This window comes from Vanacampus margaritifer, chromosome 3 (genome assembly GCF_051991255.1).
Source record: "Vanacampus margaritifer isolate UIUO_Vmar chromosome 3, RoL_Vmar_1.0, whole genome shotgun sequence".
Lineage (NCBI taxonomy): Eukaryota > Metazoa > Chordata > Actinopteri > Syngnathiformes > Syngnathidae > Vanacampus > Vanacampus margaritifer.
The window spans coordinates 29,086,444-29,113,783 of NC_135434.1; the positions used below are offsets into that span (position 1 = coordinate 29,086,444).

General features: G+C 40.6%; 2 protein-coding genes and 1 long non-coding RNA gene across 5 annotated transcripts in view; 2 read left to right on the forward strand and 1 right to left on the reverse strand.

The window, feature by feature from the left end:
• Positions 1-27,340, forward strand: part of ptar1 (protein prenyltransferase alpha subunit repeat containing 1) — a 96,098-nt gene that overhangs the window by 61,826 nt on the left and 6,932 nt on the right. For all 3 annotated transcript variants that reach the window (XR_013293335.1, XM_077560308.1, XM_077560309.1), the window contains 2 exons: positions 9,693-9,930; positions 11,172-11,527. Coding sequence is in view for 2 of the 3 variants with exons in the window: in XM_077560308.1 (XP_077416434.1) it covers positions 9,693-9,930; positions 11,172-11,527 (594 nt within the window). In the remaining variant the exon portion in view is untranslated. The remainder of the gene's footprint in view (positions 1-9,692; positions 9,931-11,171; positions 11,528-27,340) is intronic.
• LOC144048401 (uncharacterized) lies at positions 4,925-9,680 on the forward strand. The gene is made up of 2 exons (XM_077560310.1): positions 4,925-6,327; positions 6,650-9,680. Exons 1-2 carry the CDS (start codon positions 6,277-6,279, stop codon positions 6,911-6,913), a joined length of 315 nt encoding a protein of 104 aa, XP_077416436.1. The 5' UTR covers positions 4,925-6,276; the 3' UTR covers positions 6,914-9,680.
• LOC144048402 (uncharacterized) lies at positions 25,425-27,121 on the reverse strand. Its single transcript, XR_013293336.1, has 3 exons — positions 26,979-27,121; positions 26,014-26,895; positions 25,425-25,712 (listed from the first exon to the last, which is right to left on the reverse strand). It is a non-coding gene; the product is annotated as an uncharacterized LOC144048402 (long non-coding RNA).

Consider the following 27,340-nt stretch of genomic DNA (forward strand, 5'->3'; position numbering starts at 1 on the left):
TAGTTATCACACTTACAAAGTGTATCCAAATTTTGGACTAAATACCTTTTGTGTGTAAAATATAGCCGCAAGGGGGCACAAGCCAGTGTCTTCTTGTGCCGGTCTCAAGACCGGATAAATACACAGGGTTGTGTCAAGAAGGGCATCCAACGTAAAAACTTTGGCCAAATCAAACATGCATACTTCCATACAGGATCCGTCGAGGCCCTGGTTAACAAAACCGCCATCGGTGCTGTTGACCTACAGGGTGCCGGTTTAAACTGGACCACTGTTGGTCGAAGAAGGAGAGGAGGAAGAGAAGAGGAACACCAAGAGTCTAGGACTGAGAGTAGGGACTTTGAATGTTGGAATTATGACAGGAAAAGGTATAGAGCTGGTTGACATGATGCAGAGGAGGAAGGTGGACATATTGTGTGGAAAGGGAGTAAAGCTAGAAGTTTAGGAGCAGGGTTCAAGTTATTCTATCATGGTGTTGATAGGAAGAGAAATGGAGTAGGAGTTGTCGTGAAGGAGGAGTTTGTTAGGAGTGTCCTGGAGGTAAAAAGAGTGTAAGATATCTTGATGAACCTGATGATCAATGTTCTTAGTGGTTATGCACTACAGGTAGGATGTGAGCTGGAGAAGGAGAACTTTTGGTTGTATATTGATGAAATGATGCAGAGCATCCCTAGAAGTGAGAGAGTTGTCATTCGTACAGACTTCAATGGACACTTTGGTGCAGGAAACAGAGGTGATGGGCAAGTTTGGTATCCAGGCGAGGAATGCAGAAGGACAGATAGTGGTTGACTTTGCAAAAAGAATTGAAATGGCTGTCGTGATTACTTTCTTCCAGAATAGGCAGGAACATAGGGTGACCTACAAGAGTAGAGGTACGAGTACACAGGTAGACTACATCTTGTGTAGACGGTGTAATCTGAAGGAGATCAGTGACTGCAAAGTAGTGGTAGGTGAGAGTGTAGCCAGACAGCATATGATGGTAGTGTGTAGGATAACTCTGGTAATGAGGAAGACAAAGACGGCAAAGACAGAGAAGAGGACAAAATGGTGGAAGCTGAAAAATGAAGAGTGTTGTATGACTTTCAGGAAGGAGGCAGGAAGAAGGCTCTGGATGGTCAGGAGGTGCTTCCAGATGACTGGACAACTACAGCAAATGTGATTAGGGAGACAGGTAGGACAGCCCTTGGTGTGTCATCTAGAAGGAAAAGGGATGAGGAGACTTGGTGGTGAAATGAGGAGGTGCAGTAGAGGATCCAGAGAAAGAGGTTAGCAGCAGTTTTGTTTAATGCCCAACCCCCCACAAAAAAAAAGAGTACCACAGATGCAGTATTTGCTTTGAGGATGTTGATAGAAAAGTACCGAGAAGGTCAGAAGGAGCTGCATTGTGTCTTTGTAGATCTGGAGAAAGCTTAAGAGTGTCCAGAGAGGAACTGTGGTTTTGTATGAGGAAGTCTGGAGTAGCAGAGAAGTATGTTTAAGTGGTGCAGGACATGTATGCGGGCTGTAAGACAGTGGTGAAGTGTGCTGTAGGTGTGACGGAGGATTTAAAGTGGAGGTAGGTACATCAGGGATCAGCTCCGAGCCCCTTCAGGTCGTGACTAGAAACATACGTGTAAAGTTTGGGATTTTTTTAGAGCATGTACTAAGGAGTTATGCATTTCCTCTTGGCGAAGGAAATATGAAACACATAAAATGATGCCCTGCCCCCGTCAAATAGTATTTGTAAAAGTAAAGATTTTTTCCCCTGTTGATGGGCCAGGTCTAGACATGGTCTAAACCATGTTTGAGGTCAATCGTATCAAACGTGTCGGAGAAATGGGGAAAAGAATGCCCCCCTGTACATGAGCAAAAATCGGCAAAAAAATGAAATTTAGAAATTCGTAGCTCACTTTCTGCTTGTTTTAGTATATGGCTCCAAAATACTTTTTTGTAGGTCTTGGGCTCCCTCATATACCAATATTTTTTCATAGATCTTGCGTAAACTTACAACCGGGGCTACTTCGTTAAAAATTTGTAGGGGGTGCAAGTGCTAGATGTGTGTACCAAGTTTCATACGTTTCTGTGCCATGTTTAGGTCCTCCAAATCGGCGTTGTATTCTTGGCGAACAATGCCATGCCACGCTCAGCGTTATTCGCGTAAACTTACAAACTTTGTGTTGTGACATAATGAAGGCCTAAACACTCTTGTGATGTGAATATGAGGTAGATCCAGTTAACGTGTTAAGAAAAAAAATTGCCATTAGGGGCACTATCAGTACGATGAAATATAAGTTCGTACATGTCTTCAGGACTGGACTCTCATCAAATGTGTTAAATTTGGAGAAGATAGGATCATCTGGGTCAATTTAAAGCAGCTTTTATTGTCAAGGTGAATCATCAGACTTTGCATTAGCGTCATGGCCACGCCCTTTGCTGAAAAGTCACAATATTTGGTGTGGGGCATGACCAATGTGGCTTCTGTGACCAATTTTCAACTGGATCCCTTTCACGGGCTTGGTGCAATAGATGAAAATGTAAAAAATGAAAAAAAATTCACCACTAGGTGGCGATATAGATATAACTGAATATTATCATATAGAAAAGTAGAAAAGAAAGTTTTACCTAAAATAAACTATTTTTTCTCAATGATTCCATTTAAACCTACGGCTAAATGGTTCCAGTTGTTGGACTCAGCCGTTACAAAATTTTACTGGAAAAAAAAAAAAGCAAAGATTAGTCTATCTACTCTTTAGAAAAGTAAATCCAAAGGTGGTCTAGAGGCACCAAATTTTATGTACTACTATATAGCTAACCAGCTACAATATATCGTTCTATGGGCACAACCCAACAGAGATACTAACTGTTGGCTGGAACTAGAACAGAAGGATTGTAATAACCTCAGACTTCTAGATTTACTCTTTATTACAACATCGATTAAGCGACATAATTGTTTTAAAAACCCAATGATTTCCGCCACCCTGACTGCTTGGTGGAAGGCATTAGAAATTACAAAAGCCCAAGTGGAGCCCTGTGGGCTTTCTCCCCTATGGCATAACCCTGACTTTCGAATTAACAACCAAACGTTTTATTTAGGTGTGTGGGAGCAGAAAGGAATCACACATCTTCACCATCTCTTCTCAGATAATATGTTTATATCATATACATCTTTGCTCCAAAAATACAAAATAACAAACGGAAATTTTTTACATTATCTGCAAGTTAAAAATATGATAAAGAAACAAATTCCAACACTTCAGGGTACGCTCCAACCGCCTGGCTTAGCTAAAGATATTACCAAGCTTTCTCCGACAACAACAAAACAACTTTCAAAAATATATGAGTTACTTTCATATACGGATAAAATGTCTTTACCCATCTTAAAATGGGAGACAGACTTGTCTATAGCTCCGGAATCTGACTTTTGGATTCAAGTTTGTGAAAATGCATTTAAAATGACAAAACACACAAATTTACAACTTATCCAATACAAAATTATCCATAGAACATACATTACTCAATATATGATGAAGAAAATGGGGCTCTCCGACTCCGACATTTGTCTCCAGTGTTTACAAAACACTACAGACACTTATTTTCATGCTTTATGGTTATGCACTCCGGTTATGTATTTCTGGACTAAAGTCTTAGAAAAACTTTCCGCTATCTTGGACTATAGGATACCTTTATCTCCAAACTTGTGTTTGCTAGGTGACCTAACAACAACTGACCTACCACATAAACAATTTCAATCTCCACTTGTAGCCCTTACTATCGCTAAAAAAACAATTCTTGTTAACTGGAAAAATAAACAAACTCTGAATATCGACCAATGGTCTAACCTCCTCATAAATCACATTTTAATGGAAAAAATATCGGCCTCAAATAAAAAACAAATATCAAAATTCATAGAAATATGGTCTACGTATATAGAATATTTTAACCTAATTCTGGTTATTTAATTCTGCCTGTTAGCGAGAGCCACCACATCGTGATAACTTACATTGATGTCTCTGCATTTGGCAGTTTGTAACTAATGGTTGTGTTTTTATAGTCAGGAACCCAGTTGCTGCCAACAGGATCGAGCAGATTCACCTCCAATGGGCACTAAGGGCTAATATTCGGATTCACTGCATGCCAGGGGACTAACTCTACAGGTGCTGTCTCCCCTGGCTGGGCGTGGGCGGGTCTGCCCCTCTGTTGGCTGCTGGGTGGCGGCTGCGTCTTGGTCGTTCCCTGGGTCTCGTGGGGGGTGCTGTGTTGCGGGGCTCTCCCTGGTGTCCGGGGCGGCGCCGCCCCGGCGCGGTCCGTCGCTCTGGGTCCGGCGACGCGGGTCGGGGCCTGTGGGCCGCCGGGGTGCCCCGTGGTTCCCTCTCCCCTCCCCCTTCCTCCCCCTTGCTTCCTCTCCCTCTTCACCTCTCCCCGCCCGTCCTCCGCCTCCCTGTCCCTTCTCCCTCGTCGCCCTTCCTCCTCCTCTCCCCCTCTCTCTGCGGCCCTGCCGCTGCCTCCTGCCCTTCCTGTCGTCTCCTTCCCCCGTCCCCTCCCCCTCCCCTGTCCGCCCTCCTCCCTCTCCCCTAGGCCGGGGGTTCCATCCGTGGCCCGGGTCTCGGCGCTCCGGGGGCCGGGGGAGTGGGCGGGATTGGTGTTGTGCCCGCCCCGCTCCGGTGGGCCTCCGGGCACTTCGGGCGGGCCCCGGTATCCGGGGGGCGAGCCCCGGTGGGGTGGGTGGGGGTTTTGGTGGGCGGGTGCGCCACCCCCCCCCCCCCCGCCCGGTTGGGGGGGGCCCAGCTGGTCGCTCCTCTTAACTCACTGCACTAGTTTTGCACAATACATTTTAGGGCACATAACACACTTTGGGGGGTAGTGGGGTGGGGTGGAGACACCGTCTCCGCCCTGCAGCTCCCCTCCAAATTTTAATGCACCACACAACTGGGGGGGGGGGGGGGGGCATCGGTTGGGGCAGGCCGCAGTGTGGAGCAGTGCTGCGGTCGCCTGTCCGTTTTTTTTCTTTCTCACGCACGCACGCACACACACACGCACGCACGCACGCACAAACACACATACAAAAAAAAAAAAAGGGAGAACAATGATGATGACATTTCAAATGATCAATACTGAGATCTCCCAGAAAAGGAAAAAAAGAAAAAAAAACAAACAAAAAAAAAAAAATATTATCATATAGATGCCTTCAGGTTGGGACTATTAACATACATGAGAAGTTAGGGATTTTTTGGCGCATGTACAGGAGAGTTAATAAACATTTGGTCTTTTGTGGCGAAGCAAATATGAAATGCAAAGTTTGAGGCCCTGCCCCCGTCATACTATATTTTGAAAACTCAAGATTTTTTCCCCAGTTGTTGTCCCAGGTCTTGAGATGATACAGGCCAAATTTTAACTCAATTGAATGTATTGTCTAAGAAAAGGGGTCAAATGTATGACCCCTGTGAATGTGCAAAAATGGGCCAATATTGGACATCCGGTTTTCCCCAGTGCTGCATCATAGTGGCATTTCTGCTGGATAATGCACACCTTTTAATTTGTAATATTAGGTCTCCACTTATTTTCACTAATTTTTTTCCTGCAAAAAATAGCATTTTAGCTCAATAGCTTCCAAGTCATGTGACCTATTGACGCCAAATCAGTGCTGCATTGTAGTGGCATGTCTGATGGATGTTACACACCTCATTTTTTATTTTTAGGTCTCCACTTATTTTTTATGATTTTTTTTCCAGCAAATATTAGCATTTTTGCTCAATAGCTTTCAGGTCATGTGACCCATTGACCCCAAATTAGTACTGGCTCATAGTGGCATATCTGCTAGATAATGCACACCTCTTTTTTTTATTCCATTTCAATCTTTCCTTTGTTTTAAATTAACTTAATATTGTACATATTCACCCCACAACGTGAATTGGTGTTGTTATATTGAAACTGTTAATAGTAAAAACATCTTTTAAACTGCTTTTCCATTCAATTTTGTTTTGAAAAACTATCTTTTATTTTGAAAACCGGATGACGTTCTCGGCTCCATCATCCCTTCGCGCACACTACCGTAAATCCTATAAAAGGGCAAACTTGAAATGAAAAACGGCTGGCTTGACTCCGTAAAAAGAAGAGCCGGCTAACTTCACCGCAGTCCCAAATATGCTCGCCGGAGACTTTTATTTCAGCCAAGATGATGATGATGACATTGCCACCGCCGCCCATGCGGCTTTCGCTTCGCCGGAGACTTCTAGCAATGAAGACGATGTTGAAGACCATGAATGTGATCCGGATTTGGATCAGAATATGCCTGACTAGTATATGCCTCGCACACCAGCAGCAAGACATCGCCGGACCCACTCGAATGAGGAGGTAAATGCTAGCTAGCTTTCAAGTTCGCATTCATGCCTTCATCAGTCAGTTTGTGCACATTTACATGCCCCACTATACTATAAAGTTGCCAGTAATACTAATAATATATGTACGGTTCATGCATTTTGTAGATGTGAATGAAAACACGCTGCGTAAATGTGCAGCTAGATAGGCGGAGGTTGAATGCTTAGCACTGAGGAATGAATGGTGTAACTGTGTGTGTGTGAGAGAGAGAGAGATTGGGAAATGTAAGTCTATAGCAACCACAATAATAAAAAAATTTAAAAAGTGTGGTAATTGTACAAATTTCTATAAATTACAGATTGTCCACCCAGAAGCCATGCATCTACTAGCCAAAGAGCTTGCACACCCTCTCCCTCCCTCCCACTTCATATCCTTCATCACAGCCACCAGCGGAGGAAGGAATGCTGATGTTGAGGGTGTGAGAAGTTGCAGAGCTCCCTACATGACAGACTCACCAATTCGGTTTGCAACAATACTACACAAGCACAAAGTTGAACATTTGCCACCCACCACCACAGAAGCCAAGCTGCAGAAAAGTGCATGTGCCAAGGAAACGCAGTGACACTAACAGGTGGTGTGAGACTTGTGCCTTTGCACCAAGGCAAAATGGTTTATTTTATATTACTCACACACACACACACACACACACAAAATATGTAATTTGTAGGGTGGAGGACACACGCGGACACACGGCATGCACACACAAACTGAACTCTTGCACTTTTGTTCACGATACATTTCTAAGGTTCAATAGTTTTATGTGCAAATAAATTATTTTCCTATAAAAAGCCTTTTTTGTAATGTTGTTTTGTAGAAGGAACACATTATTGAGATATTTGAGCTGTCACAAAAGCAAAAAATAGTGTCATACTTGAAATTATGCTTGAAATGCTTGCTTTTACAAAAAGTTCATTTTCTCTTAACTCTTTGACCGCCAAAAACATTTAATAACGTTTAGTAAAATCCAAATGAGTGCCGCCAAAAACGTTAAAAGACGTTAACTATGCTTTTTTTTTTGGGAAACGGGTGGAGGAAAGTCTTGGCCAGCTGTGCTGAAAGTATCAAGCAGATCGAGTTAGTATAATGACTATTTATGGGCACTAGATGGCAGCGATGACTCTTTTTGGACAAGATCGGGTAGGAGTCACTAATAGAAGACGTGAGGCGGAGCTAGAGTGTTGAGGGGAGAATGGCTGATGAAGCGAAAATGGCGACCGGTTGCAAGCAGCTCACGCTTGAGCATTTTTTTCAAAGACGAAAAGCATCGACCAGTGCTAAAGAGCACATTGATGATGATGATGATGGTGACTCCGAGGTTGACGCCGAAGTTGGAAGCGTTGACGCGGCGGCTTCAATCACGTTGTAAAGCCTCACCGGCTAGCGATGCTAACGCCGGAAAACGTGGTGCACAACCGAGCACTTCTGCACAGGCGAACGTTCAATCGGACGATGAAGAGTACCCCGAGTCCAATGCATATTCATCGAAGGAGTGGGTACAGTCTGATCACGGAGAAGACACTGGTTCTGGACTACGATGCCATCATGAATGGAGTGGATATTATGGATCAGAACATCTCTTACCACCCGGTATAGGAACTGAAGGACATGAGGAATCCAGACGTAACACCAGGTCACCGTATCATGATCCTGAGAGTAGACTTGATGACAACATGGCCAAACACACACTGCAGTATATACCTGCTACTCCCCGGAAAAAAAGGCCGGCAAGAAAGTGTAGGGTCTGCACGCGAAGGGGCAATCGCAGTGAAACTAATCTGTGGTGCAAATCTTGCTGCGTCCACTTGCACGCAGGGGAGTGCTATACAATATACCACACAAAAAGAAAAACTATGTAGTTGAAACATCCACACAAATGTAAATAGTACCACAGTTGAACACATTTGTAAATAGTTTGCCAAATTGTTTTGTCAAATTGTTACACTGTTGAATGTAAATAAACGTATTTTGCTATCAAAAAACACTTTTTCATTGTTGGTGGTAGTGTTTTACAGAAGTAAAGCACTGTTTAGGTGTTTGTGGCATCATTCATGGAAAAAAAAAGTTGTCAAATTCACTAGAGTGCATGAAATAATATCGTTTCACAAAAAGCTTGATTTCTCCGTATTTTGGTCCAAAACAGAGCATTTGGGTGAAACTAACCTATTTTCTATTGTTGATTACTGAAAAACTGAATAATCTTTCCGATGAAAGATGAGAGTTCAATCTTTCATTTGGTAGTATCTGTGTTTCCATAGTCCAAACACAAAATTTTCTGTGGACCTTGAAAGATCAGTCAAAATGCTTAAATCAGCTGGCACCCACATGTTCTCTTTTCTGAAAATGCTTGGCAGTCAAAGAGTTATTAATTTCAGATTTTTTTTTTTAATGCTGATAACTCACGAACGGAAAAAAGTTAGAATCATTTGTTTCTTCTGAAAGAAGAGAGTCTCATCTTTCATGTTTATATAGCAATGGGCCCTGCAAATTAGTCAAAATCTGGTAAAATATGTGGGATTGTGAAAATGGGTGGGATTCAATGAGTTAATTAGTACATTCTACTCCCCCTCTACCCTCCACCCCGATGCTGTCATTTAGCATCTAAATCAAATTCTAAATGGAATGTAATGAAACTACTCCGCAGATTTGACTCCAAATTGTGAGGCAAAAATCCATAGGTATTTTTTAAGCTTATCAACACCTTTCTTGTTGAATTTACAAACCTATACCCAGAAGTTTCAAGTGTACGATGTGGGGTGATCTCTGGACTCCTGGTCACACGCCACCTTAATTCTGAGGAGAAAATTTGAGGCGTGTTGATCACAGGCAAAATGGGATTAATTACTTCCCATCCAAAATACTAATTTTTGGGTACATTTTAGGCCATAACGTTTTTTTTACTTATTCTTACAATGGATGAATTTGGTCAGTCAATTTATTTTCCGAATAGCAAAATTGAAAATCAGTACACGGGATTGCAATGGGGTCTCAGGTTGAGCAGGCCTGTTTGCCCATTGCATCCTAAATGCTTGTTATTCCGCACTGTACTCTCTGTTCTTTTTCCACAATGTTCCTCATTGTACCTTCAGCCTGTTTTCCTCTTTTGGGTTCAGAGCTTTGAACCATGCAACTACTCAACAATGGGACTCAATTCCACAATGACACCATGGTATCGACATCGAACAAAAAATATTGTATTTTATTTTATTGTGTGTTGTAAGATTATCATAATTTAAAGGTACCTACTAATAAATGTATATCTTTATTAAGTTAGTGAGTAGATGATGGTTTACCAACAACAAATGATAGAAAAATGATAATCAGTAGCTGATGCCTCGTTGCAGACGCTGGGTGCTGCAGCAAATCCTGAGAGGGCTCTCAGCTGTGGATTGCTTTGGAAAGCACGGTGAAGCAGATCAGGCAGATGTAGAAGGGAGTCATCAGTTCAGTTACCATCTTGCTGAAATACTCTACAAAGAGCTGAATGTCTGCTCTGATGCTGCATGTAGTTATCCCAGTAACTACAATGCATGGTCGCACCGCATCTGGGTGCTGCAACACATGGCAAAAGGCAATGTCAAGGTATGTAGGGGCCTCTTGGCAGTCTCTTGGTGTTGTCCAAAATACTGTGCAGAAAATTAAAAAAAATAGTTACTTGATTGTTCTAGTGTTAATTTTCAATCACGCTTGTTAGTCTTTGTTTTAGTACAAAAAATAACAACAATTTTATTAATCTAGTTTTAATCAACATAAACGGTCAATGTTTTAATCTAGTTTTAGTCAGGACAATCATTTTACCCCTGTATATTTTTTTTGTCAGCAGATAATGTTGAACATTTGGGATCTAAAACAATTTTACATAAAATGTTCACATCTTTTTGATGAAAAACAACTTGACACACAATTACAGTATATAAACAAGTGTCTACTAGGGCTCCATGCTATGAGCTAGTAAATTAGCCAGCATTGGTTAGCGGTCAGATTAACATTATTGTTGGAACGTTATAGCCGTTGGGTTAAATTTTACGTTATAAAGATAATTTACTCTTTTTTTTTTAACCTTTCACCGTGAATGGTAAATGGTACTTCATTTATATAGCGCTTTCCCACCTTACAAGGCCATCAAAGTGCTTTACATTCGACTACTCACCTACTGATGACCCAGCATCAGTAGCAACTGTGGGGGTTCAGTATCTTGCTCAAAGATACTTCGACGTGGTCACAGTGGCATGGGATCAAACCCACAACCTCGAAAAACGATCGCTCTACCACTGAGCCACAGCACACCATGTTTGTGCATGTTGCACTCGCTAGCTGTAGATTTGAAAGAGGGTGTTTCACTGTGTCACATGACAGTGTCACAGTGACAGATTAGCAGCGACAAGATTTTACAAAATCATATTTTCGTCTCGTTTTTATTCATGAACTAAAATGTCCATAGATTGTAGCCCAGTTTTTATTAAGTGAAGTACTCTTTAGTCTCGTCTTCACTAGTTGACAAAAATGCATATTGATTTAGTTCCAATTGTTTATTATTGATTATGATGATTTATGTTTCGCTTTCATTGATGAAATTTACAATAGATTGTTGTAAATTAATGCTAAGCTAGGTGACATCACATTCGGCACGACATTGTTTTGGAGCTCCACAAAGCATGGATTGAACTGGTAGTGAGCTCCAGCACTGAGCTCATATAGGAAAGATATGTTAGTGTCATGGCACTGGTAGCCACTGAAATTGACAATTATAAAGTATACCGGTAGCTCTGATCTGAAGGTAAATGTCAAGTATTCATAAGGCCCTGTGTTTTGTTCCCTTTAAGGTTTTCCATGATGAGCTGTCCACAATGCGTCAATGGGTGTCGTTGCATGTATCGGATCATAGTGGCTTTCACTACCGTCAATTCCTGCTCAAGAAGCTAATCGAAGAGTTGTCTTTGACACCAGCTCTTGGCAAAAACTGCTCACCCCAGCATCAGTTCAGAGTCGTGCCTAGCAGCTACCTCTTACCCTCTGTCACTCTCCTGGCTAATGGGGAGCAGTCCGGAATAGAGACAATGGAAGAAGATAAGAGGGACCTTGAATTAGCAAAACTGTTTGAGTACTTCCACCACGAGATGGAATTATGCTCAGACCTGATCCGGTCTTTCCCTGGACATGAGACCCTGTGGAGTCACAGGTGAGGTTCCTAAGTGACTATTACATACAATAATAATAATATCATGGCTTGACATTAACTTTTTTGCTCACCATCAACTGTGGCTAGTGGTATCCCAGAGTTACTAGCCACTCTGCATTTTCACTAGCCTCATTTTTTTTGTTAGATATAATAATGTGGTATGCAACCTAGTTATGCACTCAGTAAAACAGGTCACATATAAAGATAAAAGAGAATCAACCCAACATTTGCATATTGTCACATCACTTCCTGTTCAAAGTGCCATACATGGATCTGACCGTCAGTGACCTGATTGCTTATAGACTTACCCTAATATTTGGTGCATCCATAGCAATATGTGAATAAAGGCCATTCTCCCGTCATTTGTGTGACATTCACACAACAATTATTTGAGCTGAGGCAATCAAGACCTTATAAATTATGGGAGATTTATTGTCTTAGGTTAGCTCTGTCAGCATATACTGTATAGAGTAAGTAGTTTTTCACTTCCCTTCTCAGAGATACTGAGACAAATAGCATATTTATATATAAAATATGCTGTGTCACATCTGTGACTCACAAAAATTTAATTTTGCTAAATTCATTTTAACAAGTTCAAAAATTGATTTTTGCTAAACTTTGAGGACAAAATAATAATGAAAAATACAAGCAATACTACATAAATTAACACGTTTTAAAACAAAAATTAACATTTTTGTGAATAACCAAAACTAACAGTCAGGGCTAGATTTGCGCCCTGTGTTGTGTTGTAAACACTACAAACTAAACTAGGTTGCCTATGGGTGAAATATAGTGCCATCACCTGATGCCTCAATTCTAATAGTTGCTAGTCCAGCAAAACTGAATACCAAATGAAATACAGTCGAGTTTTGTAGCAACACATTAGCAAGAGGCTAATAAATAGCTGATAGCCAACTCTCACTGTCACTCTCATCATGCACTCAGAAATCAGCCAACCTTTTCTATTTTTAATCTCCTTTTTTCCCCATAACTGGCTTCCTTTCAGTTGTACTTTTGATCCATCCTCTTCATTTTAATTAAGTCTTGAGTCTCGACATCATAGACTGCTAACGCCGTCCTTTCACCGGGCCGTCAATGAACCGGAGTCACGTGACGTAAACAAGTTTGTTTTTCCCTCGCCCCCTCCACTTCTGCAGTCGCAAATTGCCCACCTGCCCACTGCCCTCTCTCACTTGCCTCCGCAGCAAGTTGACGTTACGATGAGGGCACAACCGCACTTACTCCTCATGAAAATGTGAGAGTAGAAAAACTTGGTCAGCTTGGAAGCCGCTGCAACAACGTTCATTGATCACCTAGGAATGGGCGTGTGACAATGTTCGTCTGACTCTTCCTGGCTCATTCTACAGTCGCCGCCAGCATCGAGGTAAATATTGCAATTTTTTTTGCTTTTCAGTTTTAATTCTATCTTATATTTATCTAAAAGCAACCCTTTGGTCTAACCATTACAATTAGCGTAATCACTCACTCAGCATTGCTTAGCCATGCTAGCTAGCTCTAATAGTCTGATACCTGACTCATTCATGAAGCTATGTTGTTGGCAATCGAAACACACAAATATACGGTTCACTGGGATAGCTGCTAGTATGAAGTTTTGTTGTTTTTTTTACTCATAATGAAACCTTTGCATTCGCTTCACATACAAGCAGGACTGGGCGTCAAATGTATTTACAGTAGCTGCTTCCCCTACATCTTGCATGTTTGAATTAGAGAATAGAGATTAAATTTGTGATAGTTGGGAATTAAAATATTTTGTAATAACTTTCGTCTGTGATTGTTATAATGTTTATTGCTCATTTGTTAACTCTATAAATCATATGTCAAACACAGTTTACCTGATTAAAAACAAATAACTACTTTGTATGTTTGTCACTTATAAACTACTTATATTTTCTTTACTATTGAAGATGTGAAACCAGTATATATATATATATATATATATATATATATATATATATATATATATATAGACAGAGATAGATAGACAGAGATAGATAGACAGATAAATAGATAGATAGATTTTTCTTTTTTAATAGAGATTTTCTTTTTTGGGCTGGCCATGTATCCCCTCTGGAATAGATCTGCCCCTCCACTGAGTAGCAGCTGAATCCCATCTCCACATTCAGAACCAAATCAAGAGCAATCTGTAATCACATGAACTGACCCTGACACTAAACAGCAAGTGGAGGAAACCTTTTTTTTTTTTCAGAATCAATTACCTTGATTCACTACAGTGTTATAAAAACAGATTGTCGACTATTTTATATTTATTTGTGTCTTTGTATATCTAGAAAAGTTTATTAGTAGCGGTACAGTAAACAAACAGGAGCAATAAATAATAATAATCAAAGGATTATCACAAATTTAATCTCTACTTCAAACATCACATCCAAGATGCTTGTATGTGAAGCGAATGCAAAGGTTTCTTTATGAGTAAAAAACATACAAAAAAACTTCATACTAACAGCTATCCCAGTGAGCCGTATATTTGTGTGTTTCAACTGCCAACAACATGGCTTCATGAATGAGTCAGGTATCAGACTATCAGAGGCTAAGCAATGCATGAGTGATTATGCTAATTGTAATGGTTAGACCAAAGCACCGGATAAGCGATTGATCAAGGGTTGCTTTAAATATAAGATATAACTAAAACAGAAAAGTACAAAAAAAAGAAGCTTATATTTACCTCGATGCTGGCTTCGACTGTAGAATGAGTCAGGAAGAGTCAGACGGACATTGTCACACCCCCATTCCTAGCTGACCAAAGAACGTTGTTGTAGCTGACCAATGAAAAAGCTTCTATCATCATTGAGCAGAGGACCCCGCCCACACCAGACAGAAAAAGATTTGCAACTGCAAGATTTGCAACCGCAAAAAAGATCTGCAACTGCAAAACAGATTTGCAACCAAAAGTCAGGAGTTGCAAACTTGCTTGCAAAAGTTTAAAAATAAAATATAAATGCATGAATTTTGTTTGCAATTAGGTTTTTTTTTTTTTTTTGCAAATATTTTTTATTTGAAATCCCTTTTTTGTTAGAATTTTTTTCAGGAGGTTGTAAATCCCGTTTTTGTTTGAAAATAAAGACACAAATTCCTCTCCATATGCTAACAGTATACGAGAACATTTAGTGTGTGACAGGTGAAACAGCATCAACTTCTTAAAATTGGTATGATGAAATGAAACCTTTTCAAGTGATACATATGAATAAAAGACAGAAATCAGTAAGGGACAAATACTTTCTCATGGCACTATATAATGTGTTTGTCATGACAATGGCTATATTGTTTTTGGATTTTTTTAATTTTTATTATTCTTATCAGAACAGATCAACTTGGGAACTCTGATAGTGGGTTCCTTATAAAACAAAATAAACATAACACCCCTCTAAAACAAAGCAATTTATAATATGGAATGGCACTCATTTAATATACACCGTATACCCGTGTATACCCTGGACTACACCACTACGGTAAATTACATAGGAGTAAACATTTGTCAGCTTTTTTTTTACCAGTTCATGGACTTCCAATGTTCCGATGTTCGTACAATCCCCAGGTGAGACTTTGCGATGACTTGAGTTTCCCCGTTTGAGTGTTCCACATACATTGATTTGCACCCCCAGCAAACGCTCACACAGCTCTACGGAATTATAAAAATGATCCATTTAGAGTGTGTTGCCGTTTCCTACGATCAAGTAATTTGAAGACTGTGTCAGACTAGCATGACCAACATAGGGCTGCATATTGAAACAATACCCTGTTGCTGAGTCACACAAAATGTACGATTTTATACTGTATTTTACGGGCTTTTTAGGATTGGATACCTTGAATGACAAGCGCCCCTGCCACAGCATCATGCCTTCATCGATACAAATGTTCAGCCCAGGCTCAAACAATTCTTTGAATTTTTTGAGCACAGGGCGAACTTCGTATCGTCTGTCGGCTTTGTCCATTGTCTTATTATTGTTGAAATGAATGAACCTCATCAGTTCTTTGGAATGGTTTTGTTGAAATGTGGCATTGAATCTTCCTCGTCACAATCCAGTATGAGGCCAAATTTGGCTTTGCTGCAATGCCAGTCAGATTACCAAGTCCAAAGAAACGTTTGAGCTCTGTGAGAGACACTGGCTTCCATGCGCTGCGTCTTGCTGTTGGGAAGCCTCTTAGCACCTGGTGGAATTGATGCACATACAACTTTGTCTGCTCAAAAATATACTACAGCAGTTCATTGGTAAGAAGAAGCTCCAGGAAGTCCACTGGATGGCTTGTTTCCAACGCACCTGCAGGACCCATGGGTCTGAAGTTCAAGGGAATCTTTCTTGTGACCTAAAAACAGGGTTTGTATGGGTGCTTAAAAACCTTGAAATGCCTGAAGGTTTGAAAAGTGCTTGAATTTTGGGGGAAGTGCTTGTTGATGCTTGGAAGTGTTCATAATATTTCTGTGCAGTCTGACTCAATATAGTCTAATTATAAAATGTAAAAGATAAAATGTTTGCTTAAAAATGAAAGCTACATGCTTGATCTGTTGGATTTGCACGCGCCTTTACGTAGGTTGTTATGAAAAATAAGGATTTAGTATGTAGCACTTTGATGCCTTCAAACCTTAATTTCTGATCAGAATAAACAGTATTAATCATTATTTCAAGACATCATAAGAAAAACTTTATTCTCCCGAGGGACCGAATGCCACTTTCTTGAAAGATCAGTGGATTAGTGGTAGAGTTTCCGCCCTGAGACTGTGAGGTTGTGGGTTCAAACCCTGGTTGGCTCACACCAAAGACTATAAAAATGGGACCCCTTGCCGTCCTTGTTTGGCATTCTGCCTTAAGGGTTTGTAATTGGGGGGTTTAAACCACCAAATGATTCCCAAGCGCTGTCACTGTTGCTGCTCAACGCACCCTCAGGGGATGGGTCAAATGCGCAGAACGAATTTAGCCCCACTTAGGTGGGTGTGACAATCAGTGGTACTTTAACCTTAGCTCTCAGCTTCTCTTTATATTCCGGGACTTGTCCTGAGTTCACTATAGGGCAGCCTCCTCTGGTCACTCTGCTTCAGCTGCTCCACAATGGTCTCTGGTAACTTGATGATCGTGACAGGAAAGCCTCTTCTGGACATGTCCTCACTCGCTTCCATGGCCGTGCATGGGGGTGGTACAAAAATGGCTATGTGATATTCTGGCCACATATGGTGGAAAATACAAGAAATATTTGTCTCCAGTAGTCATCGAGAGAAGTACAAAACATATGTCCAATTGAGGCCGGTTCATAACTGCTAAGATCCATAGTGGGAAAGATTTTTGACAATTTATCCCTTGAATAATGTAGTACCTTGAATTGCAACAGACTATGTCGTACACACAATGATGAGGTATAAATTTGTTTTAAACATTGTTGGCACATATCAGAAAGGATATGCCAAGTCCCTCTCCCATGGCATTTTTTGTTTTGTCCCATGTTATCGGTTTCAAATTGTTTAAACTTGCTTAACAAGTTATAGATCACAGATACACGCTTCCTTCCATACTGATCCAATTCTAAAAATGCATCGAGATGATTTTTGGGTGAAGGAATGGAAATGAGGGAAACCTTTCCCTGGTAAAGCTGCATAGTTGAAAAAAAACTAAAATAATGGGATCTAGGTATATTATGGATGCTTTCAAGTGTTTCAAACGAGATAAACACGTCAGAATACAAATCATAAAAAACTAACAAAAAAACATTCCTTTGCCAAAGTTGAAACGCCTTGTCAAGCCGAGATGGAGGAAAAAAGTGGTTATCTGCTACAGGGGAATACCTACTATACTGGAATACCAACTATACTGCTTTAAATCAAAATATCTCCTAAACTGCAGCCATATTTTAAGTGAAGCTTGACCAACCAGGTTAGCTAAATGTAAACTACTATTATGCGGTAACGATGATGTAAGTGTTGGGAGTGGGTTAGACAGTAGCTTCGTATGTACCCAGGCCCTGCTTATTCTTGTATGTGTAGATCCAGTGTAGTAGCCTTGTTATGTTTGCAGCCCAATAATACAAGAGAAAATTGGGTAACCTCAACCCACCAGCGTCTTTGGGAACCTCGAGGTACATTTTCTTTATCCTAAGGTTAGTACTGTTCCAAATAAATGAAGACATCAGTTTGTCTAATTGTTTGAATGTTTTCAAAGGGATAAATATTGGAATCATCTGAAACACAAAGAAATCTAGGAAGAACCGTCATTTTAACCGTATTGATCCGACCTGCAAGTGAGATTGGCAAGGCCGACCATCTCCCAAAATCTTTTGTTTGCTCGAATAATGTTTTACGAGTGACTTTAATTCCTAGATACGAAAACCTATCTCGTTCCACTTTAAATGGGAAACCTGAATAATCAAATGTTCGATTAATTGGAAGAAGCAGGCTCTTTGAATAATTCAATTTGTAACCTGAGATGTATCTAAATTTTTCCAACATAGATAATAGGTTTGGTATTGACGACGTTGGGTTGCATATATACGCAGGTCATCTGCGTACAGTGCGATCTTATGAACATTGCCACCAAGAGTAATACCACTAACACTGTCTTCCGCTCTAAGGACTATAGCAAGGGGCTTAACTGCCAAATCAAACGAATATGGGGAAAGGCCACAGCCTTGCCTGCAGGATCTATGAAGGGGGAAATAATCTGAGATAGTGCTATTAGTATTACGGAAGTAGTCAGTCACATTAGTTACAACGCCACAATAATCTCCTTCCTACACCCACTATTTCGTAGTACTGTACGTTTTTTTTTTTGCTGCCACTGGCACCGCTGTCTTTCTTTGGGCCCATGTTGAAGAAAATTGTCCTGAAAAAATCCAAATGCACTCACGGATGCACAGAGCACCTCAGAGTGTTCACTCACTGACTGGAAATAAGCAGTGCTTCGTGTCAATGACCACAACGTGAGCATTCGGCATTGCTCAGCTTCACTCGGCTACCCGTTCAAGGTACGTTCGGCTTTGCTTTCTTTACTTGGGTGTTCAAACTCCGAGACCGAGGTCAAACTCTGAGGCATTTTTTACTCAAATTTGTACGAGTTCCGAGACGTTCAAACTCCGAGGTTCCACTGTATTAGGGTTAGTGGTTATCTCACCCAGACCCGTTCAAATTTCAGGAATGGCACTTTTAGCTGCTCGTTTAATCTGGTGGGCTAAAAGCTTTCCGGCCCTTTCCCCATGCTCATAAAATATTTGTTTCTATTTAAAAAAAAAACAGCAGTTCCGTTTGTTTAGTAGAAAGGTTATCAAAATCAGTTTTTAACAACAACTTCTCTCTATATAACTCTGGCGTTAGTTCCTCCGCGTATTTACGGTCCACCTCTGCTATTTTATGAATTAGTTCTTCCAAGCGTTGATTGCGTTTCTTCCTCTCATAAACTGTATATGAAATTATCTGTCCCCTCAAATATGCCTTGAAAGCTTCCCACACTGTAGTTAAAGGTGTCCCTGGCGTGAGATTAAATTCCCCAAAAAATCTATTTGTTGTGAAAGGATTTTTTTGAATGAGTATGTAGACAGTAACAAGGAAACAAACCGCCATCTCCGGCATTGCCTGACACACTCTGGAAAACAAATATCCAGCTGTACTGGAGCATGGTCAGAAATAATTATACTATTATATTGGCAATCCTTGACCATAGGGAGAATGTGTGTGTGTATTCATTAGTTCACCTAAAACCTATTAAAAAATCCCATACCGTTCACCTAAACCGAACACTTCCAGCCAGAGTCGTGGGCTGTCAGGAGACCCGAGGAAGGACCAAAGAAAAGAAAGGAAAGTGAAATCCAGACCAGGCACCACCCACCAGGCCACCAACCAGAGTCCTTCACCAACCCCATAGACATCTAAATTCCAACAAATCAGGGAGACCTCAAGAGACCAAAGGAGAGACTGAGGATTGTATTTAAAAAAAAAGGAGTATTGTCTAATAGTTGGGTTTGCCTTCCGCCACGGATCAAAAAGTACATGTGTGTCCATAATTGATTCAATATGTGCCAGCATTTTAGATCCTGCCTACCAGGTGTGGGATTTGATCTGTCTAATTTAGGATACATAATGCAGTTAAAGTCACCCCCTATTATCAATCGGTTGTTGTTACGATCTGGTCATTTTTATATAAAATTGGTGAAAAAAATTGGGACCAAATACATTAGCCAATGTTATTTGTACACCATACAATTTGCCACTCACTATAAAATATATACACCCGGAGTCACAAATAGTGTGAGACGAAACAAATGGGATGCCTTTTCTAATCAAAATGGCTGTACCATGTGCCCTATGATAATTTTTCGAACAAAAAAGTTGCCCGATCCAAGCTTTCTTTAGTTTTGTACATTCACTTGATCATAAATGAGTTTCCTGCAACTACATGATGTCACTTTGTGTTGTTTTCATGTGCGCAAACATCCTACTTTTCTGTGGATTCCCTTTATGTTCCAGCTCAGAAAACGGATATGACTTGGTCTCTGTCTATTAGACATTGTACAACCAAACGAAATAAAATAAACAGAAATATGAGTCCCTGTCTGACTACAAAACTAAAACTAAGCCCAAAATCCCTGTGCTGATCCACCGAACCTGTCGAGCTTGCACTACCCTCTTGTAACATCCTTTCACGGAAAACCTTGTAAACTATAATCATAACAGGCCCCAACCGGGGCGAACCAAGATACATGACAGGGATAAATTTTAAAGTAGAATTGCTTGCATACAGCTAGCAAAAGAACATAAACCATAGTTTTCACCCACAGCAAGAACTAAACATAATTTGCATGCCGTTACTTAAAACACTAGGCTTACACCCAAAAAAATATGAATTGTCCAACTTCTTAATGAGTCACATTGTTGGAACAAAAGAAAGGAGAGGGGCAGGAGCGTCAACAATGAGGTCAGTGTCCTTACCTTTCACAATTTGTCATCAACATCTAGATCCCATTGTTCAATTGATTAAATCAACTTAGTCATCCTAGGTTACAAATTCTTAATATATTCAACCGCTGCCGCTGGATCTTAAAACCGCCTTTCTTGGCAATCCGAGTCGGTGATGCGTAGTGTCGCGGTGAATCGAACACTAAACTTGACACTCTTGCGGCTCTGAAGTAGACTCTTAGCTTCAGCAAACGCCGCCTTCCTCTTCTAACCCTAACCCGTGTAATCAGGGAATATGCTCACTCGCTTGTTGTGAAAGGTCAGCGACACCGAACGGGCCGCCACTTGGAAAACCTCATTGCGTTCCCCCAAGTAGTGGAACTTAATAACGATAACTCTGGGAGGTCCCCATTCGGCGGCACGCCGGGCACCGCTGAATGCTACATCCAATGTTGGGATGAAATCAAGCACCGACAGCTCCTGCAGCATCTTAGCAATGCTTGCTGCGGGTCGCATTCCCTCGCTTGATTGAAACCTTCTTTTATTCCGACCAAGCGTGCATTAAACCGACGTTGTCCCTTGCCGATGTCTTCCACTTTCTGGCGGAACAAAGTGACCTCCGCCTTCAGCACAGCAATCTCACTTCTGCGGAGGTCGTCTTTTCCGCGTACGTATTTATGCCGTATTCCAACTCGCTGAGACGGGCTTCCTGCTTCATCACTTCCTTCCGGAGCACGTCTATTTTGGAATTCAAGTTGGCTGTGCTCGAATCTATCCGTGCCAGAATCTTGCTTTCGCTGCTTGCAATGGCAGCCATGACAGCAGATAGGCCCATAGCCTCCTCTTCCGATGAGTCCTCATTCCTCGAAGCCGTTTCAGCCGAGTCCGAGCCTTTAGTAGGGGCCTCTTTCCTGTAGTGTTTCCACTTGGGCATTTCAACTCAGCAGTGTATTTTGGGGGGGAAAAAGAGCATTGTCAAGCACGTAGTGCACCAGCGATTTAACGGCGGCAGGGATGGTTCATACCGTCTCTGCCGCCGTTATTTTGCAAAAAGTATATTTCTTGAAAAAAGGTTTGACCCGGTTGGGAGCACTGCACAAACACGTCCTCAAATTCTGCTGCTCACTAGCGCCCTCAGTTAGCTTGCCCACTAGCTTCACGTTTACGTGCACCAGCTCCGTCACAGCCTCTTCCACATTATGCATTCTCTCCTCCATCTTCCCAATCCTCTCCTCTGTTTCTTCTAACCTTTTGGTCACTTCTGCGATGTCCTTTTTGATGCTTTCAAGTTTCATTGTTTTCTTGACGAAACTCTCGAATCTCTTGTAGTAGTACTCAGTATTCCGCCATGGATCGTGTTAGCTGGATAGCTTTATGTCCGTGGATTAGCGTTAGTAGCTAATGCTAGCATTACACAAAAACAATTTCCTTAGTTTTGAAACTACCTCCAAATCATGTTTCTTGGCGTATTTCTCACCCCCTCGACGTTGTCTTTAATTGGTGAAATCAAATATCACTTATTTAGAGGGCTATTATTTTAATTACTTTGGTTCAGTCTGGAGCTCCCTTAAACCACAGCCATCACGGCAAAGTCCATCTGCATTTTCTTTAACAATGGGCTTTTCACTTCTTGTAAATGAAATAATAACGGCGTGTCCTTAACTAGCCTGCTCGTCACAGACTACTACATTTCCTGTCTAGCTGACCCTCCCTTTCTTCTCCAAAAACCTAACCAGGCTGCATAAAGAATCTTCCCATGATAATTTACTGTACACTCTCACAGATCACTTCTTGTCGACTGCTCTGTAAGACTTGTGTATTTTTGAAGGTTCAAATATGTCATTAAATTTGAATAGTTAGATGTGTCATGAGCTGTCAATGTTCAATGATTTTGGTGCCTTAAGTGTTTACAAACTTACAGATTCTACAATCATCAACAGTCAGGACACCCTTCCGTCATCGTCAATTCGTCAGTATTTCAAGCCAAACTGCATTGTAATGTCAATCTGTCATTCCCTCAGCGAAATGGGTGGCCGCCATGGCATCCGTCCATTGACGGACTGACAAATTTTCCAAACCTAACCTTAACGTCAGACTCACATGAAACTCCATGCGTTAGGCATTACTGACACCTCGTTGTAGAAACACTGCATAAAATGCTTCCAAAGTCATTGTTTGTGAGACCAATTACAATCATGTTTTCATGAAATAAAATTCCAAACATATTAAACATACAAGCATAATATCTAAGTAAAATGCAGGTTTTATAATATAACATTTTATAACATTATAAAATAAGAGTCATTGTGCTTCGTAGACATTGATATGCCATCAAATGCAGTGTGTAAAAATGGAGATGACTGATTGGCTGTCAGCTCACAAATGCAAATCATTACTCCTCTGGGCAAAGATCTCCGCTAACCGATGATGTCGCACTACGGCAACTCTACTCGAACAAACTGCATTACATCCCATGAAATAAGAGTAATGTGCTCGTTTATTAGTTCAATTATGATAATGAAAATTAACTGAACTTTGACTTGTGTTAGGGATGCACGATAATGCTATTTTCAAATGATACGATAAACCAATAATTTAGAAAGTGCCAATGTCGATAATTGTTTACAAAATAAACTTGAATACAAATATACTTTTGAGTCCTACCACAAGTCTAACATGTTCAAATACATTGGAACATTGTGTAAAGCACCATGAAGGGGAATTTTATTGATATATCGGCTTCAACGACAACTAGTAAATCATTTTGTGTGTGCCAAAACAGTCATGTTTAAAAAATGCAAAAAAAAAAAAAATGTGACGGTTAACATTTTGGGGAGACACAGTAAAAAAAAAAGCCCACACTGGTGACTGCCATGTCACAATGATGCATCTTCTGTGAACACAAGGTTGCACGCATTATGTCACAAATATGCATATACGGTATGCAAATATAATTATCGGTCAATTTCTTTATTATCTGTATGACGTCAAATTGGTCGATAATTTCATGTATGGGTTACAGGCCAAAGGACATGTCATACAAGTCATAGTTATGATGCTATTTTGTTTTTATGATGATGTATTTTATTAGTCATGCTGATGTATGTTTATTCCAGTAAGAAGCTCAGTCGGGCAGCTTGAGCTGCGGAGACACACGTTTTTCTTACCGTTCCTCACTGTATGTTTAGTGTCAGTAGTTTAGTGTTTGTTTTGTTAGTAATTAAATCAATCTTAAAGACAAGAACGGACTCAAGTGGATTACTAACAACCAGGATAAAGTACAGTAGATGCGCTTAAGCCATGACACGTAGCAAACTGCACCAACAAAAGTAAATAAAAAAAACCTTCTCTGATTCAACTCAACTCATTGGACTTGGACTAGCATTCTGATGATCGAAACATTGAACTTGATATAGACTATTTCTTGATCATCTTGGAATTAATACAAGAAGCTTTACTTTGGAGCTGACAACGGCTAACAAGTCTGTCATCTTACATCACAAAGACTGATGTGGATACATCAATCATGGAAACCCAACAAGTGAAACCTAAAGAGGAAACCATGGATACATCTGCAACAAAACCTCCAAACACACAACCTTCTAACGTAATCAAATTCAACGAACTTCAACTGGACAAAGTCTTCCTAGAAAAGAAGAGACAGCAAAGCAAGTTTAAGTCAGATAGGCTGTATGAATTGATGGACGAAATGACCGTTTGGATGGATACAGACTATAATGTGAATTTGATTGAAAGAAAGTTGGGTGAATTTGTAGCGCACATACGACAATTTTGTGAGCTGAGTAGTTCTGTTAAAGACTTGATGAAATAAGTCAAGTCAGACAAAAACAGAGGATGATCAAGAGTATTTTTTTAAAAAATGGTTACGTTCAAACGCCATATTGCTCATGGGAATAGTTGGATGGATATAACGTGAACAAAAACTTATGAGGGAATCAAAACAAGTCAATGAAATTGTTAATCTTTGTGACAGTGTATCAATGACATCGTCTAGAAGTCGTAAAGGGTCTGACAAGTTCTCATCGTTCCTAAGTTCCTCACATAAAAGCTCAAAGGTAACTGTAATAGAACGAAGATTAATGAAGGCTAAAATTGCAGCAATAGAACAAGACACCAAAAACTGTAGCACTAGAATCTTTGTCTAATATTGCAGCAATGGAACAGGAAGCTAGACTTAAGACGATGGAGGAATGGGAGAACATAATACACTTTAAACGACGGCAATAGAGTGGGAAAATAAGATTGAAACAGCAAAAAGGTGGCAGATGAGCATCTTAAAAACCCAGACTTAAGACGATGGAGGAATGGGAGAACATAATACACTTTAAACGACGGCAATAGAGTGGGAAAATAAGATTGAAACAGCAAAAAGGTGGCAGATGAGCATCTTAAAAACCCAGACTTAAGACGATGGAGGAATGGGAGAACATAATACACTTTAAACGACGGCAATAGAGTGGGAAAATAAGATTGAAACAGCAAAAAGGTGGCAGATGAGCATCTTAAAAACCCAAGAGAATGTGGGCAGTAAATTGAATGAGTATGAGGATTATAGAGCTTTATGACACCATATGAACAGACAAGTGTCAAGGGTGATCCAAGCAAGTCTACATGTTCTGACGCCCGTGAGGAATTCAAGGGCAGCAGTAACACAGAGAGAACGAGTCGAGCGACAAAATAGGAACAGCCTTGCAACTCTTGATAAAACATACCTTTGCCACCACAGAACATTTCTGTCTTTGATGGAGATCCAATTGAATATGATCCCTTTATGACATCATTTCAACATGGAGTGGAGGAGAAAACGGAAGATGACAAGAGTCATCTACACTATTTACAGCTGTATACGAGTGGAAAACCCAAAGAACTGGTGAGAAGTTGTATGTGCATGAAACCAGAACAAGGATACCATGAAGCCAGAACAGTATGGGAATCTTTACAAAGTTGCTAGAGCATACATTGATAAAGCTTTGAACTGGCCTTTTATTAAAAATGGGAGAAAGTGAAGTTTTACATAGATTTTGCTGTGTTTTCTTTGCATCAATTCCATGCTAGACAAGTAACACATGGAGCAGTTGAATAGCATTGAGAACAAACGAGCCATCCTCTACAAACTCCCTTAAGGTCGTTAGGATCAGACGAGAAGAAAGAATTCACACTTTCGAAGATTTGAGAACAAACCAGCCATCCTCTACAAACTCCCTTAAGGTCGTTAGGATCAGACGAGAAGAAAGAATTCCCACTTTTGAAGATCTGAAAAGACATTTACCGGAGCAATATGTATGACTGTTAGCAATATTGTGTACACGTTTTTACTTAATGCATTTCACTTAATGAAACAGACCGTGGACCGCATAACAAATAATGACTACATTTACATGCAGGCAATAACCCTTTTAAAACCTGAATATTGGCAATATTCGGGTTTTGAAAGGTCATGTAAACATGCACAATAACCCGAATATTTTCTTATTTGGGTTTGGTAAAACCCCGAATAAGCCCCTTGGGTCTTTCATAACCGGAATGCTGGTTCATATAAATGCAATCGAAATACCTCGAATCAACGGGGCATTGCTTTTCGTTGTGCGCACACTCACAACCTCTTCTTCGTCTCCTCTTCCTCTTCTTCGCTTATTTGCACTCGCAAGGAATCTTGGTCTTTGTAGTAGCAACTTGTATGTGCAGCACCATCCTACACGGGCCTCACTTAAATACATTGATTTCTCCGTGGCGTTTTCACATATCGTGGCCTCTCACACTTCCTATGGTGTCACAATGTGACACAATGCAGGTGGTGATAATTTGCAGCATGTTTATTGCTTAACATGATTGCAACATCGTTCGCTATTATTCCGCTTCAGGGTGTATCTGTAAATTACAGAAAAATATATAGTTAACATCAAAATGTTATTTAATTATTATTATTATTATTGTTATTATTATTATTGCTGCACGGTATTGTAAACTTTTTTTCACCACCCTCTGCACTCCGAGGAAACGTGACGTGAGGGGGCAATCTTTGAACGCTGCATCAATGGCAATTAAACATTACGTTAGTAGTGGAACAGACATTGTACATTTACAGAAGCATGACTGAATGTTCTCATCCATCCACGTCATTTAATTCCGGGACATTATTGCACATTTACAGAAGCATAACTGAATGTTTTCATCCATCCACGTAATTTCATTCCCAGGACATTCAATACTATAATATTGAACTAGTATAATTGTGATCACTCGATTTACAGAAGCACTGAGTAAAATACTACACGCTAACTTGCACCAAGTTAGTGCTTACCTTCGCGGCTTCCAGAACGTTCTGGAGATGAATCTCTGCTAATATCTGTGATCAGAAGGGATTCATTTATCTGATGAATCCGGCTCGCGTTCGTCACCACTAGATTCCTCATCAGATGGCGGTGAATCTTTTGAACTATGACAGAAACCATCACCACATGCCTCGTGAACGACTGAGAAAGTGGAGGCTTTTGAGGTGGACGCCCGTCGCGTATTCACCTCCACTTCTGCTGAGTCTGCTCCGTCATCTTCCTCTTTACAAATGCGCTGCTCGAGCGTGAGCTGCTTGTAATCGGATCGCTTGCGTTTAGCCATTCTCACTCGTCCTCGCACTAGCACTCGTCTTCTCTCCACAACTCCACTACTCCACTACACTCCGCTCTTCTTCGCTTGGGAGACAACATATTTTTTATCCAGAAGCCAACACTGACATCAAGTGGTCAGTTAGCCACTACAGTGCTTCATAGGCTTAATATTAACTATTTTACCGCCCAAAACACTAATTGACATTTACTATGGTATTGTTCTCATTTTCTCAATGGGCAGTGCAGTGTGTTGTGCAGCGCTGCCTGGTCAATTGG

Coding starts and splice junctions, on each gene's coding strand:
- LOC144048401 (XM_077560310.1), top strand. CDS start 6,277: ATGCCTCGCACACCAGCAGCAAGACATCGCCGGACCCACTCGAATGAG. Junction 6,328..6,649: donor GGACCCACTCGAATGAGGAG/GTAAATGCTAGC, acceptor TATAAATTACAG/ATTGTCCACCCAGAAGCCAT.